The 21363-nt window shown below is 34.6% G+C and overlaps 2 protein-coding genes and 2 pseudogenes across 4 annotated transcripts; 2 read left to right on the top strand and 2 right to left on the bottom strand.

The window, feature by feature from the left end:
• Positions 1–1597: 1597 nt before the first annotated feature.
• On the bottom strand, positions 1598–3930 carry LOC148920256 (uncharacterized). The gene is made up of 4 exons (XM_089047149.1): positions 3805–3930; positions 3475–3665; positions 2811–3232; positions 1598–2672 (listed from the first exon to the last, which is right to left on the bottom strand). The coding sequence occupies exons 2-4, from the start codon at positions 3595–3597 to the stop codon at positions 2060–2062; spliced, it is 1158 nt and encodes a 385-aa protein (XP_088903275.1). The 5' UTR covers positions 3598–3665; positions 3805–3930; the 3' UTR covers positions 1598–2059.
• A 677-nt stretch (positions 3931–4607) lies between these two features.
• Positions 4608–6488, bottom strand: LOC148920255 (F-box/kelch-repeat protein At1g57790-like; annotated as a pseudogene). The gene is made up of 2 exons (XR_016124628.1): positions 6305–6488; positions 4608–5913 (listed from the first exon to the last, which is right to left on the bottom strand). The product of XR_016124628.1 is annotated as an F-box/kelch-repeat protein At1g57790-like (transcript).
• Positions 6489–14146: 7658 nt separating this feature from the next.
• LOC103322773 (sugar transport protein 13-like) lies at positions 14147–17015 on the top strand. Its single transcript, XM_008224702.3, has 5 exons — positions 14147–14565; positions 14701–15023; positions 15521–15645; positions 15787–16079; positions 16167–17015. The coding sequence occupies exons 1-4, from the start codon at positions 14427–14429 to the stop codon at positions 16034–16036; spliced, it is 837 nt and encodes a 278-aa protein (XP_008222924.2). The 5' UTR covers positions 14147–14426; the 3' UTR covers positions 16037–16079; positions 16167–17015.
• Positions 16230–17015, top strand: LOC148920254 (sugar transport protein 13 pseudogene; annotated as a pseudogene). Its single transcript, XR_016124204.1, has one exon. The product of XR_016124204.1 is annotated as a sugar transport protein 13 pseudogene (transcript).
• Positions 17016–21363: the final 4348 nt, after the last annotated feature.

The following is a 21363-nucleotide window of genomic DNA, read 5'->3' as shown; positions in this document are numbered from 1 at the left end:
AGATTAGACGAAATGCCTCTCAATAAGTATCAAAAATTGGGAATTATACTCAAATTAGTTCAAATTGAAACCACAGGAACAAAAGTGACGAAATTGAAAACAGGACCTTAGTAAAAATGGTAAACCATAGCGACCTAAAATGACTTTTGGCCTTTTAATTTGTGTAAGTTTAGTTAATGTTGTTTTCTTTAGTGTTAAATCATGTAGTTTTAATATGCAACTACGACACGTGAGACTTCAGTTGTCTCTAATAAAAACGCTTGCGGCTGGTCTAACACGTGAGCATTCCGTTTATTTTACTTCACAATGTTAGGTCATTGGACTTGATTACCAAGACTAGATAATTGTCAAAATTGAAATAACAAGAAAAAGTCAAGCGAAGTTGAAGACGTGATATAACTTTGTTTCTAGTGTCTGCATTTCTTGTAGACCGATGATGAGGATGAACAAAGATGGGTCACTGGAGGAGTTAGACATGGACTGTTTGATAAACGTGCTTAAAAGAGTTGGAATTAAGTCCAACCCTTTTGTGGGGAAGTCATTGTACACAAGAACTCTCAATTTTAAAAGAGTTGGAATTATATCTAAAATCATATACTTTTAATACAATTTTAGCTACACTATTCAAACTAAGATAAAAGAAGAGACCATCAGACAAAAATTATATATATACTAAAACTGAGTTAAGGAATTCACTGTTCCTAGACTGTAGCTTAGGAATAGTAAAATTACGGTTTTGCCCCTACGTATGTTCTTTGTTCTTTTTTGTCCTATTTGGAACCACAGTAAAATGACCGTATTGCCCTTCGCTCTTTTTACTTTTTGTCCTATTCAACAACAAAAGGCAAAGATTTTTTTAAATATATATTTTTAAAATTTTAAACTTCCTATAAATTACATATTACTTATAATTATATGTATGTTTTAATTAATATATATATATATATATAGAGAGAGAGAGAGAGAGAGAGAGAGAGAGAGTTTATGTCTTATGTAATTCAATATATGTTTAATCTTGGTTTGTATAAATATAACTTGATGTTTGCTCTAGATAATTAGAATACTACAATTGTTAGGCCCCATTTAATATACTTATTTTGTAAGTGACATTTATGTATAAAATTAATTATCTAATTAAATGTTTAAATTAAGATAGTTTAAAAGTTCAAAAAATACATGCATGCATAGAGTACAAAATGGAATAGTATTATACTCCCTATATTTGGATATAACAAACACATATGCATTTTTGTTATATTCAAACAAGTATATTGTCAAAAACATATAGTCTTAAAGTTATATATTCTTAATTATCATGATTTATATTTTTGTTAGATTATAATAACCACACATATTATATTCAAACAAGCATATTGGCGAAAAATACATGGTCCTAATAAAGTAATATATACTCATATAGATATGCAAATATATGTATATATAATAAAATTTTAATATATATATATATATGTATATATAATAAACTTTTAATATGTATATATATAGGCATGTGTCTACTTCTTATGTATACACGTATGTATGTGTGCTTTATATATACACATACATTATAACCAAAAATAGATAGACACGTATCAAATAGTATATAAAACATGTTATTAGTTTATCTTTTGTAACTAAAACTTGAGAAACTAAATGCGATGACACTATTTACATTTTCATGTATATGTACATAGAACGTAATCTCTGCCTATTTTCATCACTTTATACACATTTCACACAATTTTAAAACCCGCAGCATCGCGCGGGCACCTTTTGCTAGTATCTACTATATTAGACAATTCCACAACCCAAAGGTAAAGTCTGGATCCTATTACATAAACCCTCCAAACATACCAACAAGCTGAATGTAATCTCACCAGATTTAGAATTCTCAACTGTCACTTTCTGATGGAAACAATTCTCAACCGTTAATCACTTCGTTGTCACGGAAAGGGGGTTTAAAATATCGAACTCCGTTAACAAGAGAAGTGGACAAGAAACACCTAAGCTAAGACACTATGCTTTGCTTTGCTTGAAAAGCAAACACTCACATTAATGTCTAAATGCTTATGTGAGTACGCAACCACAAAAGAGGGTCATCAACACACCTAGAACCCTCACAGCTGAACTTACCAATATGAGAAGCAAGCACTGATATTTCAACATCACCTTCGTCAAAACCAGAGCAATCCCTTGCATCCAAAAGCACAAGTTCTGTGCAGCCTCGCAGTAAAGTGAGAAGATCGTCCCGATCAATGTATGCCTTCCTCAGGATTAGGTACTTAATATGAGGAAGCAAGTTGACAATTGCCATCACGTCTTCTCTTTTGATTAAAGCACCCGACATATTTAAACGGCAAAAGTGCTTGCAGTGAATGCGGATCTGTGCAAGGATTTCCTCCAAATTATAGCTGCTCAGGAAGCTAACATTAGGAATCAAATAGGGAATCTTCATTGCTCCTTGTCTATTCATTAAAACAGCTGGCACATTTATGTTTAGAAAATTCCTGCAGCATCCCATGCTGAACTGTAACAGAATCTCCTCCAAATTATGGCTACCTCCCAGTGACAACAACTCCAAATGTTTGCACTTTCCAATCAATTCTTTTACAATGCTTGATGAACAAAGCAGTAAACGTCTGGGCAAAGACAAACCCTTAAGTTCATGACACCTGCAAATAAAAGTTTACCAAGACTCATTTTTCAGGTGACAATACAAAGGTTTTAATATCGAAGTGCATGTCTTAGATAATACAGCTTAACCAAAGAGTGACTCTTTTCTCTCCACCTATGAGTTTGAGAAAACTTACACATCCCCAACATATTTCAATGCTGCTTCTGGACAGAATCCAGGTAGCCTCAGGAAAGTTGCATGTCCTCTGCTGCGATTGACTACAGACGTTATAAATGCGGTATCTGAGAAACAGCTATCATCAATTTGATATTGAGATACAAATCTACTGATCAAGGATTCGAAGCAGAGACGATCAGATTGAATGTCGATCTCAGCTTCAATTTCACTGTGATAACGCCAAAGTCGATGAGTTTCAAGGTCCATCTTAGTTTCAGTGTCAACAAAAATGAGACGTTGCCAGCATAAAGGGTGGAGGCTAGCCCTGTACCATGACTTGCACACAAAAGGGACATCCAAGAGCAAGGACCTCATACCAACTTTTTCCAACACATTCACCAAACAGTCCGTAGGTAAGTCATCCCATCTTGGTTGATCAATCTACAAGAAATGAAATCCAGAAATAGGCCTTATAAATATGTACTTTATAATACAGAACCAAAACGCATACCAAAGACAGCACAAGGCAATTAAAATTTTCTTTAAACATTCTTTTCTTTTTTCGGTTCAGGAAATTCATATTCATGCTTGCAATCTAAAACCCACAATGCTGTAATCAATTTAAACTTTTAAGAACAGGGTGAAATGAGAAATCCAACAAATTTAATCATATAAAATCATACCTGGCCAAGCCTAGGGCACCGAGAGAAGAGAGAAGACAAAAACGGTGAAATTAATGTTCTTGCTCTTGCGCAAAGTAGACAAAGCTTCTTTGCACAAAAACCTAACACGTACTCGATAATCATTCCCTCAGCTTCAGAAAAGTTCCAAGAAAGAGAAAACGAACTTTGAGTGAAATGCGAGTGAGTTTGATCTGCAACCAAGCATCGAGGTAAAGCAATCAATTCGGTTAGGAGAAGATTTTTAACTTGAAATCACGCAAAGGACTGATGGAAGAGAAAGGGTCAAAAATTGAAAACGAAAACTGATGAGCAATTTGTTAAACAAACTACCTGGGAGAAGAAGAATGGTCGCCGAATTTTTGATTCTTGAACGAGAGTTGAAGTGTGAGAGAGAGAGAGAGAGAGCGTACCTCCTATTTACTGAGTGAGTAGTGGGCTACGCACATGACTTGGACCAATTTGAGTATTGGGCTGGACAATATCGCCCCTAGTCGATACTCACCGGAGTTCTTTGAAAGTACAAAGAAAATTATAAGAATATCCTCGACGGATCTTAAAGCCCAAAAAGTCAAATTTCAAAGTTTTTGTTTATGCTTTTTTTTATATAATTTTTAATATAACAGAATTATATTTTGTAACACATAATTATAATTAAGCCACACAGAATTATATTTTAATTAATATTTAATATTAGGTAGCCTCTCTTCCTTTTTATTTATTTACAAGTTAAGCCACACAAACTTCATTCTTTTGGGCATATGCCTGGTTTTCAGCTCAATTAGGAAGCGAGTTGACAAGTGCTTTCCTTTTTTTCCTTCTTCTGAAAGGAGCTAGTCTTCTTGTTTAGATCAAAGATTATATCGTTCATTTTGTCGTCTGTATGACAGTATCTATCTTCCTGTCGCCAAAAACATAAGCAGATCAACTTTTTTCAGAAATGGTTTCAGTATGAAGAAGGCCTTGCTTTGTCCTCAGAAGATGTTAAATTTCTACACTTCCATGTAACTGTGAATCAAAACCCAAATAAACTCTTGAAGCAAATCCTCGAATACCAAATCGAAATGGAAGTGGTAAACACAACCCTGTGCATGAATCTATGCCAAAAATATAAACCTCGAAAACAAGATTGATCATCGACATAAACAAGCAATAATTAAACCACAAAATGAATTTGTCACACTCAAACCAACATTTAAGATTTAACATAAAATTCAAAAGATAAGGTTCATTCTAATTTTAGTACTAGTTGCTAATGTTACTAGCAAAGATTGAATTCTAAAATTCTGCTGCACTTCATTGATACCTGTAGTAGCACATATCATTACAGACTTGGTGGTTCAATCCAAACTCTGAGCATATGAGGGCTGCGGTCCTCATAATGTTTGCAGGACTGGCGTATTAACGAATGGCTGCGGATTTGGCCAATCCCAGACTTGATTGGGTAGAAGTACGATCTCCTAAATCCATGATAATAGATACGATCAGACAAATCCTTTATTTCCCCATCTGCAGAAATCAAGAATGAGATATCACCAAGGAATAATACTCTGTTACCCAAGCTAACTTCCTTCACCCATGTCATTTGCAACCAGTCCAGCCTGAAAGTGTGCCAAGGCTTATAGCTCCGCTTAGAGTATACTAGTAACACTTCTCCATCGGACTCAACAAATCTAGCTTCAAAAGAGCCTGCAAGGCTTTGTAACTCTGATGAATTCGTGTTTTCTGAAATAAGCAAACTCCACTTTTTGGTAGCAGGGTTGTAGGAACCTAGCATTCCAGTTTTGAAAATACAGTAAAAGATGCCCTTGATATAGACCACACCAATTACTTGCTTCAAATTACCTTCAACAGCTAGAGACTCAGTCCATTTTCTATCACCATGGCTGCAGGTGCTTATGCACATTACTTTCTCTCTTTCCTCATCAGCATGTATGGCAAAAACAAACAATCTTGGGATGTCAGATTGGAGGTGAATGTGGCTTTAAATTCCTTGGTTCTTAAACGGGGCAAATTGATACTCGCATCATCAGTGAAAGGATTGTAGAGGTAAAAATCAGTGTGACCAAAGAAAAAAAATGGTGTAATTTCAGCTAGAAGCAACCAACCGTTTCTTGCACCGCAAACTTGTAGTTTGACAACCCCACTCCAGCTAGAAGATGTTAATTCATGATCAAGCTTATATGCTTCAAGGGTACATGGATCATAGAGGCTAGATGGGTACATATAATTTTTAAAACTGAAGTTTAATGTTAGAACCCAGGGCAGTTTATCTTTAGGCCTAATACCAGCAACCAGTCCAAAATTCTTGCAAACAGCACGAAATTGAATTTGGTCCACAAAACAAAGGTGCCCCATAATGCAACACAATATGTCATATGGAAGATCAGACCATGGCGGGCTTCCTCTCCTGAGCCTTTTATCAGTAACAACTGACATTTTCTGTACAACAATGATAAATGTCAAGCAAATAATGGAGTTCATACAAAACAAGGTTCCCCCCATTATACAAATTTCTTCTTTAAGAGCAGGACGATGAACAATTGGGTTTGTTGGAAATCAAAGAGGGCGATGAAAATATATACCCAAATTTTGCTCTTTACCTATTCATTGTATCAAATTGTACTAAAACCTACAAAGTCTTTCTTTTCCCCTGTTTATCCTTCTGCTAACCACACCCAATAAAAAAAACCTAAAGGCCATAGGTTTCTTTTTTCTCCCTGCTTATCCCTTTTGCTAATCACACCCAATAAAATCCCAACACACCAAATGTCAAGAATTTGCAGTGTCAATTCTATAATGAAAATGAAAAGGCCATAACTTTAGGCCATACCTGGGTAATGGTAATGGAGGCCTCCTCCTCCTTCAACAATGGAGGACTAGGAAGCAACAGTGGGCCGAATATTCACGAGAGTTGGAGGGTCTTCCTCCTTTGCCTTGCCTGGGTCGTGACTCGCGAGGGGTCTAAGAACACCCACTTACCAAGACTCAAACGTTTCTTTTTTTATAAATCGGTTTATGATATCAAAAAATTGTATGGGCCTGTTGGTTTGGTTTAAGAGCACTTCCAGCAAGGGGACCAAGAGGAGGGCTGTGGTGGTTGTGCGGGGGAGCCCAAAATGGTGTTTCCAGCAACAAAAGGAGTGGGACCTAGCTAACGGCTGGCGAACCAGCCTGCGGGCTAAGCTGACGTCGTGCAGGCTCTCAAAATTTTTAACGTGCACGCGCCAACGTTAAAACAATTTGAACACCAGCGCTACTGATGTCCGCCAAAGGATATGTGCCACGTGTCGCGTCCTGAGGCTCTCCGATCATAATTTTGCTCCAATCGGCAGCCAATTTTTTCCAATAAAATAAAAAAAAAAAAAAATACCCAAAAAATACTGATTTTTTTTTTTTTTAATAAATACCAACCAATACTCTTCAGTTTTAACACCAAATCCTCATATATTTTCTTCTCCTTCTACTATTATTCACTTTCTACTCAATATTTTTATCTGAAATTTGAATTTCGAAATGTATATGAAATTTGACATTTTAAATTTATCTGAAATTTGAATTTTGAAATGTATCTTAAATTTGAAATTTATTTGAAATTTGAAACCAAAAATCTTATCCGATATGAATACTATTGACATGTAGGAACCCAAAAATCTTATCCGAAAATATTAACAAAATTAATTGTTTAAATAAACAAAGTTGTGAAAAAAAACAAAAAAAGATGAATAGTATTTGCCATGGCAAAGGGCTAACTGCTGGAAATACACTTTCTTTGGAGGAGAGCTAGGGCAGCCACTATTCACATGAATAGTAGTTGCCCTAGGGCTCCCCTTACCATAACAAGGGGCTAATTCTGGAAATGCTCTAAGAAATCCAATCCTCACCCTTCATTGAAACCAACGGGCAGGGTTTATCTCTATTTCTTTTTCTCAGGAATTGGTTCATGCTCCTGTTTTTAAGAGATTTCTTTTATCAACAATTTTTCTCCATGAATGAATTCACAGTCTCCCCTCAAAAATACATATGCTTTTCATATTATTGAAATACAACTTGCTTATGCAGTTCTGATCTCTTGGACTACAAGGGTCCAAGAGATTTGTAGTCACTCACCGTACAAAAAAGTTTCTTAAAATGAGTGCGAGAGTGAGCGAACCGTTGAATTTACATCCAACGATAGGTGACCACAAATCTCTTGGACCCCCGTAGTTCAAGAGATCGAGACTGCTTGCCTATGTTAGTTTTTTTATCTGGTCAAAATATAATTAACATGTGCTTTTTTAAGAGAGAAATACTCTCTTTGCTATTGCTACATATTGTATAGATCATTGAGTCCTCTATATCATTTCATTTTATTGCTAAAATATGATACTTGGTTTAAATACTTTAGGTTAATTGTATCTTTTTCATAAAGAGATATTTTGGAATTTATAAGGGTGCTTTACAAGGAAATAGATACAGTAATTAATTAGGAGAATATCTCCTAATTATACCAGGATGTGTCAACTATATGAAACAAAGAAGTAAATCACCTAATTAACTTAGGAAATAAATCTTCTTGAATTAGTAGGTTAACTCACGTCAACACTCCTCCTCAAGTTGGTACATATACGTTACCATACCCAACTTGGTAAGTGAGTCACAAAACACTCATCCACAGACGGCTTTTGTCAAGAAATCCGTTAACTGATCTTTTGATTTAACAAAGGGTAAGCAGATTATCTTGTTCTCAATATTTTCTTTCATGCAATGATTATCCACCTCAACAAGTTTTGTTCGATCATGTTGAATTGGATTATGAGGAACATTGATTACTGACTTATTATCACAATGTAACTGCATGGGCTTGTCTAGTTTAAAACCCAATTCTGTTAAGTGTCCTATGATCCACAATAATTCACAAACTCCTTGAGCTATACCTCGATACTCTGCTTCTGCACTAGACCGGGCATCCACATTTTGTTTTTTACTCCGCCAAGTGATTAGGTTACCTCTAACGAATGTAAAGTACCCGATGTAAAGTGTCTATATGTAATGGAACTAGCCCAATCAACATCTATATATCCAACAACTTCAAGATTTCCATTCTTTCATAACATTAATCCCTTTTCAGGTGCTGACTTTAAGTATCTCAAGATCCGATCAACTGCATTCATATAAGAAACACTGGGTGAAGGCATAAACTGACTAACCACACTCACAACATATGCAATATCTAGTCTTATGGGTGCCAAATATATCAACATTCCAACAAAGCCCTGGTATTGTTTCTTATTGGTTGGTAGATGGTCCATGTCTTCACACAACTTGTGATTCATCTCAATGAGTGTGTTAGCAGGCTTACATCCTAGCATTCATGTTCCAATGTGTATCCATCATATATTTCCTTTGAGACATAAAAATACCAAATTTTGATCTTGCTACTTTAATTCTGAGGAAGTATTTTAGAGCAACTAAATCCTTCATCTCAAATTCCCTAGACAAATACTTTTGTAGCTTATGTTGCTCTCATCCATCATTCCCAGTTACAACTATGTCATCTACATAAACAATTAATGTAGTAATTTTTCCTCCATCACACTTCAAGAACAAGATGCGGTTTGAATTACTTTGAGTGTATCCAAAATTCCTTATGGACTTAGTAAATCTTCCAAATCATGCCCTAGGAGATTGTATTAACCTATATAATGATATCCTGTGCTTGCAAACTTGATTTTTCTTGTCATGAGCTAAATTACATCTTGGTGGTAAATCCATGTATACCTCCTTTTCCAAGTTTCCATGTAAAAAAGCATTTTTAACATCGAACTGATGTAATGGCCAATATAGATTTGCTGCTAGAGATAGTAGGAACTCTGATAGTGTTGATCTTGGCTATTAGGGCAAAGGTCTCTTAGTAGTCACCCCATAACTCTATGTATACCCCTTCGTCACCAATTTGGCTTTATATCTTTCAATAGATCTATCTGCTTTGAGTTTCATAGTATAGATCCACCTGCATTCCATCGTCTTATTTTTGTGAGGTAAAGGCACGATATCCCATGTGGTATTCTTCTGGAGCTCTCGCATTTCTCCATTTATGGCTTCGTTTCATTTTGAGTCTTCTAATGCTTTATATTCACACTATTTGGGACAAATATATCGGCCAATTGGTTCATAATGTGTACATGTAACTATGATAATCTGTTTAGAGATATAAAATTATTGATGGGGTATTTTCATTTGCCTTTAAGATGTGCTTCGTATTGGTACTCGAGGTTTACCAACGGTTTTTCCTTTATCAAAGTTGGTATATATAGGGGTACCTGTATCCTTTATACTTTATGAAATCAAATTATCATGATATATTTCATTAGTGTTATCAGTTTTAGGGGGAGATGTTACTTGAATGACATCCTCAACATGCAATTAGTATGGTTCTAGAGCTAAAGATGAGTCCGGAGTAGGCAAAATCTCAGAAAATGAATTAACAGTCTTCTCTTGATTTTGGCAACAGAGAGGCAATCAGTCGTGTGGCTCTAACGACTGGTCATGTTGTGGTAGAGATACATGGTGTGAAAAACCGAGGAGGAGACCGATCGTTTTGGAAGGACTACTGGCGTTTAAAGCGAGAGACTCCTTATGCGCACGGATAAAGGGGGTCGACTTGTCGCTTTGATGCTAAGTCTCTTTGGTTGTGAAAAAATCCAGAAAGTCAGGGTGTTTGACTCTAAATTCTCCTAATGCGCTTCTGAAAAATATATATCGTGTTTCCGGAACACTACATCCATGAAGGTATATACCTTTTGACTTGAAGGGTGATAACATCGGTAACCTTTCTAATGAAGGGCATAGCCAATGAAAAACACTTTTCTGCGTGGAGCTTCAATTTGCTTGTTGGTAATCATGTAAGTGTAACAATACAACACAACCGAAAATCTGTGGTTCAAGGTTTGGGGTGGGAAGTATTTGGATATGTTGGTGAAGTGTTTGAAGAGGAGTTTGGAAATTCAACATACTTGAGAGAATCCTATTGATAAGGTAAGCTGCAAAGAGGACGTCCTTAGCCCTAAACAGATCGAGGCATGTTGGCACCACATAGAGAGGCAACTATGACTTCCAGTAAATGTTGGTTCTTTCACTCAGCCACTCTATTTTGGGGAGTATATGGACATGAGTGTGATGTATGATGTCATGATCCTATAAGAATTTGTTGAGGTAATGATTAAGAAATTCTCTGCCATTGTTAGAACGGAGAACTTGGATTTGGGCATCAAACTAAGTCCCCCCATTTAGTGGAATAGTTGAAACGTTAAATTGACTTCCCCTTTGGTTTTGAGAAGGAAAACCCAAGTTATTCGGGTATAGTCATCAATGAAAGTGACAAACCATCGAGTCCATCCAGAGCAACGATTTGAGCAGGCCTTCAAACATCATAATGAATAAAGGAGAAGGAAACCAAACTTATTTTTGTACTTAATGGGAACGGAACATGATGGCTCTTAGCCAATTCACATGTATCACATTAGACACTGGAAACATCAAAATTGGAAAATAATGATGGAAACAACTTCTTCACATAATAGAACGAGGCATGCTCAAGACATTTATGCCATAACCAAACTTTGTCATTGTACCTCTCAGAACGAGCTCCACTTGTTATGAAATCTTGACCAACCTTAGTCTCACTATCCGGTGCCTAGTCTAAGTAGTAAAGTTTGCCTTGCCTAGTACCACAACCAATCGTCTTCCTGATGAGGATGTCGTAAAAAAATACAATGATTCGGCAAAAATATTACACGACACCCCAAACTAGTAGTAAGTTGTGCAACAGACAACAAGTTATGGTCTAAAGATGGAAGAACCAATACAAAATCAAGATTGATGAAGTTATAGAGAGATAGAGAGCCTTCCCCAACCACAAGGGAGGGGGTACCATTAGCATTAGACACCACTGATTGTGTGGAGGGTTTATGAGTAATAAGTTGGTCAGGATAAAATGTCATGTCATCCATAGCACTCGAGTCAATAATCCATGTGTGCTTTGGAGATGACGTATGGAAAGCAAAACCTTTGATGGTGGCTATAGAGGCACAAGCCCATGTAGCTTGTTCAACATGATTGACTGCATGCTTCTTTGAGTCTACAAGGAGGGAGAGAATCGTTGGGGGGGCCTGACATAATAACGGAAGGAAGATTTGATATGAGTGGGTGTTTGTAGTTGAGGAGTGGATTTAAGAATTTGAGGATTTTGATTTGAGGAATTTGATTTAGGAATTTGATTTGAGAGGTATGTGTTTAAGGAGTTTGATAAGAAGATTTCATTTGAGAGGTAAGGAATTTGATTTAGGGTTTCGATTTGAATTTGAGGATATGATTTGAGGGCTTAAAGACGACCTAAGATCGGTTGTTCTGATACCATGCTAAAATATGATACTTGGTTTGAATACTTCGGGTTAATTGTATGTATATATAGGAGTTTACAAGGGTGCTTTACAAGGAAATAGATACAATAATTAATTAGGAGAATATCTTCTAATTATACAAGGATGTGTCAATTATATGAAACAAGGAAGTAAATCACCTAATTAACTTATATAAAAAGAAAATATTAACTTTTAATATATATATTATTAGAGAAAAGAAATAGTCTTGAATTTAAGATATAAATATAATAATATCATGTAATATTTTTCTCTAAAAGAAATATAATTTAACAAGAATAATGCTACACTTACCACATTTTTATCCCATATTTCTATACCACATGATGTGGCATGTTCATATCATATGTCATATCAATTAAATGAATGAAATGTATTTTAATAAATAAAATTAGAAAAACAGAAACTATTATTTTACATGATGTGGTGTGTACACATCAGCTGCCACATCATGTAGTATAAAACTGTGGTATAAAAATGTAGTAAGACTAGTATTATTCATTTAACAAATGGACTTTATATGGGCCAATCCATTGTGAATTGACGTTGCCTATGATTGGCCACGGGCCATTCCGGCCCATTGGGCCTAATTACCTCATTCTGGCTCGCCATTCTCACAATCTCATCCTCATCCTCAACCCCATTCTTACTCTCATTTTCTTCTATACTCTAGCACAAAAAATGAAAAATGAAAAACTAAAATTGAAATGGTTATCAAACGGGCCCGAATATTCCTAATCTTTCTTTTGCGCACACCTTTGTTATGTATAGTGTGCCAAAGCCCAAAACAAAAACAATGAGAAACGTTTGTAAAATTGATTTTGATACCAAAGAACATTTTAAAATTTTGAACATAAGTACTTTGTTTAATATGTTAATCTAGCTTCTTCTTTTTTTTTTTTTTTTTTTTTTCAAATAGGCATGAGAGGGAATTTTCTCACACAATGCCAATATATCTAAGAAAAGCATGACTCTGCAAGTTAAGGCCTTTTATGCCGGACTACACCTCATTAGCATTACTCCAAGCTAGAAAATAATTAAATTGTAATAAAATAAAGAGTGCAGATGAAAAAAATAAAGAGTATTGCTATTTCCACCCCTTATTCTATTTTCCCACCCATCTTATCATCAAAATTTTAGAGACAAATTTACCCTTTTGTAAAATGACTTTTAAAGACTTAATGAAAAGGATCTCCATGATTTTGTTGCCTTTTCCTCTCAACATGCCACATCATTTAAATTCAATCTAAGTGCTTGAGAGTTGACATGTCACAATTATAAATTAAAAATAATATTTGAATAAAGCTTTTTGATATATTATTTTTGACATATCTTTCTGACATTCAAATTCATATACGATTTGACTACTTTATTGGAGCAACTTGAACCTTCAATTTTTGTCAATTGGTAAATAAATTTGTTCTTCTCTCTTTCTTCGTTGTTGTTGAGAGAGAGAGATATATATATATATATATAGGTAAATGCTAGATATCTAAACTTTAGATGAATTTGTGTACCATCTTTCAATAGAGGTGGAGCCCACCAATACAATGGGTCACGCTCTATTAAGAGATGTACATAAGATTAGTATTTAAAGTTAATCTCCCTAGCATTTTCATATATATATATATATATATATATTAATAAATAAATTTGTTCTTTTCTCTTTTTGACTTGTTGCTAGACTGAGAGAGATTGAATTTGCTTGAATTAATAAATAAAATGTATTTTAGGAATAATGGTGGGTGGAAAGATATGATTGTGTATTTTCAAATTTATATGGTGAGTGGAAAGATAAGATGGGTGAAAAAATAAGACTGTGGGTAAAAATAACAGCACTTAAAATAAGTATTATTTAGTTGAACAGTGTGCCACGGGAAAAAGAAGAACCAATGGAACTGCGCCCCTCGGTTGAATTGAACCGTGTGCCGCCTAATAAAAACAATCGATTTCTTCAGTACTTAATTTGCAAAAGAAAACTAAGAACATAATTATCTTTCAAGATATATGACTGCATTCAATGAATTAACGTAAACATACAGATAATCTTGCATGTCCAGTGCTATCATAAAACGCAACAATAATGTTGCACTGTGGGCTCACAGAGTCACGCACGGTCTTCTGGTTTTGACAAGAGAAACGGAATGTCTCTGGATTTCTTTACATAGAATCATTGACAAATAATACGAAGGAATGGAACAGACAAAGGAACAGAGAAAACATATAATATTAGCTTTAGATTTAGATAAGGAAGCCGATAAGATACTCTTAGAACTGAGACACCTGTTTCTCATGCAATGTCTCTCTCTCTCTCTCTCTCTCTCTCTCTCTCTCTCTCTCTTCTTTTTCAAACACACAAACACAATCTAGATATCCTAAAAACAACCCCTTTGCTGGTTTTGCATAAACTCTCTCCTTTTCTTTCTTCTTAACTTGTATGTATATTTATAAGCTGCAGAAGCAGCTTCAAGCATTATTTTTACCAATTAACAGTTTGCTTAGACTGTTTAAAGATTGAGGTCATAGCTAGTAACTATGGCTAAGCAGGGCTCCTTGTCCATAGCAAGTACTGCAGAAGATCGTGTTGAAGCTAAGATCACACCAATTGTCATCTTTTCATGTGTACTGGCTGCTACTGGAGGCCTCATGTTTGGTTATGAGGTTGCCATTTCTGGTCAGCCCCTCTGTTTCTCTCTCACATATAAAATAAAATACCCACAATTTTTTTTTCTTTCTGTTTTAGTTAAAATTGACAATGATTTTTGTTTTTGTTTTTGTTTTAATTTTTGGGTTGTTCTTATTGATGCAGGAGGTGTGACAGCCATGCCAGATTTCTTGAAAAAGTTCTACCCTGATGTCTACGCTAGCACTCAGAAACTGAATATCAATAGCAATTATTGCAAATACAACAATCAAAGCTTGCAATTGTTCACATCTTTGCTGTATCTTGCTGCTCTGGTGGCAACCTTCTTCGCATCATACACTACCAAAAGGCTAGGTCGAAAGAAAACCATGTTAATTGCTGGGGTTTTCTTTATAGTTGGTACAGTCCTAAACGCTGCGTTTAATCACCTTTCCGTGGTCATCCTGGGGAGGGTCTTGCTTGGTTGTGGAGTTGGTTTCGGCAATCAGGTTTTCATTTTTAATTTCGGCAATCAGGATCTTGCTTTGTTTTTAGAGTTTGAGAATGTTGTATTTGCTGTTATCAATTTCTAGCAAGACATTATTGTTTTCTTTTTCAAAGAGCTAGGCAGGGCAAAGGATAGTAAAACACAGTACAACTCTAATACAATTTCATGTAATAGTGATGACATGTAGAATTTAGAGGAAATGGTAATCTGTTGATCTTTTTAGTGCTGATGTTATGAATGGAGAAAAAATTGCAGATGCCCATATAGGGAAAATTATTGCATCTCAAAAGCAAACGATATGTGGTAATGTGACTGATAACACCATGTGACATTATAATAGGCGCATTGGAGGTACGCCTATCGGAGACATAATATGACGCAGCTCTGTTTTTCTTCCTACCATTTGAATAGGAGCTTTCAGCCTCCATTTTCTTGAGGCATATGCATTATCCCTTGCCCCCTAACATGCTCATCAAGCATTATTTTCATGTTTTGTAGGTTGTCCCACTTTTCCTTTCGGAGATAGCCCCAACAAGAATACGTGGAGGACTCAACATACTTTTCCAGCTTAATGCAACCATTGGAATTCTTTTGGCAACCCTTGTCAATTATGGTGCTGCTAAGTATGTCCCTTTATCCTTGGTTGAATTAGCAATATACATGAAAAATACCAAGAAAATGAAACTAGTTTCTTAATCAATTAGGTACATGAAGATAAACTGTCTATGATTAACCTCTAATAACCATGTGTTCTGTCGAAACAGAATTAAAGGGGGATGGGGTTGGAGGCTATCACTGGGTCTGGCAGGTGTTCCTGCACTTATGCTAACCTTGGGGTCCCTCATTGTGGTAGACACTCCTAACAGTTTGATACAACGCGGTAAGTTGGATGAAGGAAGATCAGTGCTTAAAAAGATCAGGGGAACAGAAAATATTGAAACAGAGTTTGCGGAGATAGTGGAGGCAAGTCGTGTAGCAGAAGAGATAAAGCACCCCTTTCAGGAATCTCCTTGAGCGTAAAAATCGCCCCCCACTGGTCATTGCAATAGCAATGCAGGTCAGTATATACATTGGTTAATCAGTAACTTGAAAAATTATGTCACATTTTGTTAACTTTGTTTGATTGTCAATGTTTGCTTTGCAGATCTTCCAGCAATTCACAGGCATCAATGCAATTTTTTTCTATGCTCCCATTTTGTTTGCAAGCATGGGTTTTGGCAGCAATGCCTCACTTTATGCCGCAGTTATAACAGGAGCTGTCAATGTGCTTGCCACAATTGTATCTCTCTTCTTGGTTGACAAAGTTGGGCGTCGAATGCTCTTATTGGAAGCTGGCATCCAAATGTTGCTTTCTCAAATAGTCGTTGCAATAGTGCTAGCCGTGAAGGTAAAGGATCATTCTAATAATTTATCTTTTGGTTTGGCAATTCTTGTGGTGGTCATGGTGTGCATTTTCGTCTCTGCCTTCGCGTGGTCCTGGGGACCCATCGGATGGTTGATACCTAGTGAGACATTTCCACTGGAGGCTCGGTCAGCAGGGCAAAGTGTGACAGTTTGTGTCAACATGCTCTTCTGTTTTGTTATAGGACAAGTCTTCCTCTTAATGCTTTGCAGCTTGAAGTATGCCATCTTCTTGTTCTTCGCTGCTTGGGTCTTGATCATGTCACTCTTTGTGCTACTTCTAATTCCCGAGACCAAAAATGTTCCTATTGAAGAAATGACTGAGAGAGTGTGGAAGAAACATTGGTTTTGGAAGAGATTTATGGATGACCACTAAATAATATTGTTAACTAATAGTCCCATTCTCGTTTGTGTTATGTTTTAATTCCCATTATCGTTTGTGTTTTGTTTTAAGTTTGTAAGCCTAGGTTCTTATGATGGGGCCCTGGTTTTCGTTGAGTATGTCAAGTGGATAACGTTCCAATATTTAAATGGATGTTTCAGATGAAAATTTCATTTCAGTCAAGCATTTTAAATAGTGAGATGCAAGTGGAGATGCTTTGTGTCCTTACAAGCGCACAAGAAGTCATATACTTTAATACAAACAAATAACTTTAAAATTATTATATCTTTCACAATTTATCACCCATTAGGAAAAATAAAATAAAATAAAATAAAAATTAATTTTTCCAACAATCCCCCCACATGGATGTAAAATTGGTCGAAAGAAAAACACAAAACACTGCAAACTCTTTGAAAGAATTCGATTGGAAAGATATTGCATATCAAGATATAGGTAGGTTTTGTCCTTCAACCTTTCCTATGCTAGTGAGATACTATCGGATTTACTTGGCTAATCATTGAACCTTGAACACACCTCAAATTGTTCAACTTGGCTAATCATTGAACCTTGAACACACCTCAAATTGTTCAACTGTTTTTGTAAATCCAAACAATAGTAATATCTGGTTCTAATTGTACACTTTCGAATTCATGTAGTTTAGAGAATTTAGCCTTGAAAAATTCTCATACTAAAGGTCCCATTTCACTCGTATAGGTGACTTCCTAATAAAATATCTTGATATATCATACTTAGATTTCCAAGCTATATTGAAATCTTTAAAAACAAATCTTATCTTAAAACACGCTACGTACAGGCAACACTATTTCATCATAGTCCTACTATTTGGTTATCCATAATTTAGATGTTCCTTTTGAACCTAAATTTTAGAATCTCTAGTCAGCTAGATTGGGTATCCACTATGACGACTTTAAATGTCCATGTTTATAACCCATTTTCCTCAATATTAACTCTTTAGACAAACCTTGGAAAATTAGGTCTATTAGGTTGACTATTTATAATGTATGCAAACACATTTCAGCTTTATATTCACTTGAGAGTAATTGTTTACAACGTCAAGTCTCTAATTTATATTGTCAAGACTTAATTGTGCACGCTAAGTAACCTTCTAATACTTAAGTCGTACACACCCACAAACGTCATATTAGGAAGGTACCCCCTTTCGGTACCAAAATTTAATTGCGGTTGTGGGCGAACCCTAGAATTCTCTCATAATGTGGGTGCCAATAATTCACCCTATCATATGCCTTGAGAAGTAGGGCACTTTTACTTTCCCTGACAGAATGAAATAACTCCACCTGTTAGTTTATATTTATTATTTAAATCATTATAATGTTGCACTAGTAATAGAACTATGTTATAATTAACGTACTCTAATTTACTATACCCTCATTAAATGATTAAAATATATACGTAAACATGTAATTCATCCAAAATGAATTTCAAGCTATACCAATTTGACTAATGACAACATCACTTTCGGTTGTCGCAACTCATAAATTCAACTTTGATTGAAAATGCTTATCATCTTAGACTTGTTTTAACTCAGTGACAATGAGTTTAAAACATATTCAAATATCAACGTTACATTTTGTGCTTTCAAATTAATTTCTTATTATAAAGAAACTATTGCTAACTTGATCCTCTCATAAAAATACAACATAATTCAGAAGAAAAAAACTTATTTAAGGTAAATGATTCATCAGTGTAGTGGTTTAGAGTAAGTGCTCTTTCAGGCAAGATTCTAAGTTCGAGTTCTAGTATCTGTGTAGTGTGTATGAGTTTAGTATATTATCGTCATTCTTAATAAAAAAAAGTCCTCAAAAAATAAATTGAAACTTTTACATTTTCTCTGGCTATGACAGTACAAATGAAAACGGCAACTACCCAATTAAATACACAACCATTTGGAACACGGCATTGACTCCTAGAGGAAGGCAAAGATCAATTCGCTTCGTTCTTTCTCATGAAACGTATTTTGATATGGCAGACTTATGCAAGCACACAGACAGAGGCAGTAAAACAAAGACACAAACATTCTCATAAAAAACAAAAAACAAAAAAAACAAAGACAATAAACATTGCATCTACTAAGCCACCATCTCACAACAGGAGAACTGTGTCTCAACTTATTCAAAACAGACCCAACCACACCCTTTGGATCCAGACCAAAACAGGCTCTAGGCCAATTTATGCACGCCACATCGAGCATGCAAATTTTTGTTTCTTTTTTAAACACAACAATTTATCCAATAGAAAGAAAGAGGACAAAGCAAATAAAGTGAAATGTCAAGCATTTTCACGTATTTCAGATACCCTTCGGCATCAGTTATATTTTCATCAATCAGCAGCCACGTGCAATATGATATGATGATTTTTGTATACACGCACATCTTGCTGTTTTAAATTCACTCTACATATGATGCAATCGGATTATATGCATAAATGATAATACTTTTTTTTTTCTTTTCTGAATTTAAATGACATGTACCACCACCCACCACCACCACCATAAGCCAGCACATAACACTTTCAACATCATGTCTATTTTAATCATTATTCAGTTACAATAGTTTTATATTAAAATTTACTGAACGGTTTTGACATTACTTTTCATACGAACTTTAAAAATATATTGTTTACCAAACATGAAATGCTTCACTTTACATCATATTATTTTCAAGGGCTGGAGGCCCCTACAATTTCTATTTCCTAGACATCAACCAACCCATTAATTTTGAAAACAATGTATAAAACCCAAATTCAAACTAAAATGCCTCATAAGATATAAAAGGTCATAATACTCCTACATATTTACATTGTTTCCCACCAAACTTCAAATAAGTCAATATGATAGTTTTCAAGCATGTCATTAATGGCTAGTTTGGCATTCTTGTCTTTGTGAAAATAATCATCAGATTTGCTATGAGAGAAATCAACTGTGAGAGAAAGCAGTTTAGCGATTGATAAAATTTTTGTTAAAAGTGTTGTTGGTATAGATTTTACACATAATCAGAAAATGATTGTCGCATAATCATTAAACTCAGCGCCTTTTCCGATTCCTGCATAATCAGAAAATGAAAGCACCTCATTAGCTATTTTCCCTTATAGCTTTCTCTCACAGCAATTTTTAACAATAAGTGATTTTCTCACAGTTTACCAAACGGGTTGGGCTTCTCAAATTTTTTTAAAAATCACTTATCACCCCAAAAAGCAATGTCAAACTTGCACTAAGTCCCTCATTTCTAATTAATACTTCATCATTTGAAGCATATCAATGACTTTTTTCTTTTGGGCATTCCTTGTAATCCTTAAATTTTCTAACAATAAAAAATATCCATTTTATAATAATTTGTTTACATAAAAACTCCCTCAAATTTTATCCCAATAAAATGTAATAGGTAAATTATTGTCAATACAATATAATGTACCTACAAATTTACCTATCTTGTATATATCTAATACAGGTAGGTAAATTATTTTCATCAATATGTATATATATATATCAATAGAATATAATAGGTAAATTATTTTCACAATATATATATATCCAATAGAATATAATAGGTAAATTATTTTCACAATATAATGGCTTTAGTATACCTATAATATACCCTTAATAGGTAAATTACAAGGTATATGGATAATAGGATATTATTAGGTAAATTATATCCAAAATGCATTTATAAAAGTTGGGTATATTATTTGAATAATAAGTAAATTCATACTAGGTACATTATTTTTCATAATAGGAAGTAATGGGTACATTTCTTTTTCAAAATAAAATTGTATGTGCACTATTTAATAGATAATTAATCTCGTATACTTCATAAATAAATAATTTTTTTAATTAAATAACCCGATTGGATAGTTAAATCTAAATATATTGTTAAATTTAAAAAGAATTTCCAAATTAATAACTACATCCATTTGGAGATCTTTCCAAATTCAAAGTGTTAGTTACTATCCAATTAAAAATTGTTTCTATATTGGTTTGTACGCTAAATTTACTAAATTTTTCAAATCACAACAAAATCATTTAAAAAGTGACAGTAATTAAGGGAATTTTAGAAAAAGCAAAAGGAGGGAGAAAAATTTTAAAAGAAGCAAAAATGGACAAAAATGTCTTTGTTTGAAAGTTTTTTGAAAAGTTTTGGCTTTCCAAAGTGAATTTTTATGTCTAAAACTAAAAATTAATAAAACCAGTTTCGTAGATATACTGAAACAAAACTCATAAAGTCACGAAATTGACATGTCTTCTGGAATAACATAATCAAGAACTCTATTGGAACATGTCTGTCTAATATAGCAAATAAACAATTACAAAGGAAAAAATTTCGTCTTAAGATTGTTGGAAAAATAGGCATTTAATTGCTATAATTCTAGAAATAAATAAATAAATAATTTCAAGCAAATAAGGCCAAAATTAATGCATAAAATTAATCAAACAAAAGAATAGAGAGAAGTTTAGGAAAACTCGAATATGGTCGAGTCTAGAACTTGATTTTATGACCTTACGAAGAAATAGCTCCTTTTTGGT

This window comes from Prunus mume, linkage group LG2 (assembly GCF_029339155.1).
Source record: "Prunus mume cultivar Tortuosa linkage group LG2, ASM2933915v1, whole genome shotgun sequence".
NCBI classification, from domain to species: domain Eukaryota; kingdom Viridiplantae; phylum Streptophyta; class Magnoliopsida; order Rosales; family Rosaceae; genus Prunus; species Prunus mume.
The sequence above is the reverse complement of the archived record's forward strand: the minus strand, read 5'-3'. Positions and strand labels throughout refer to the sequence as shown.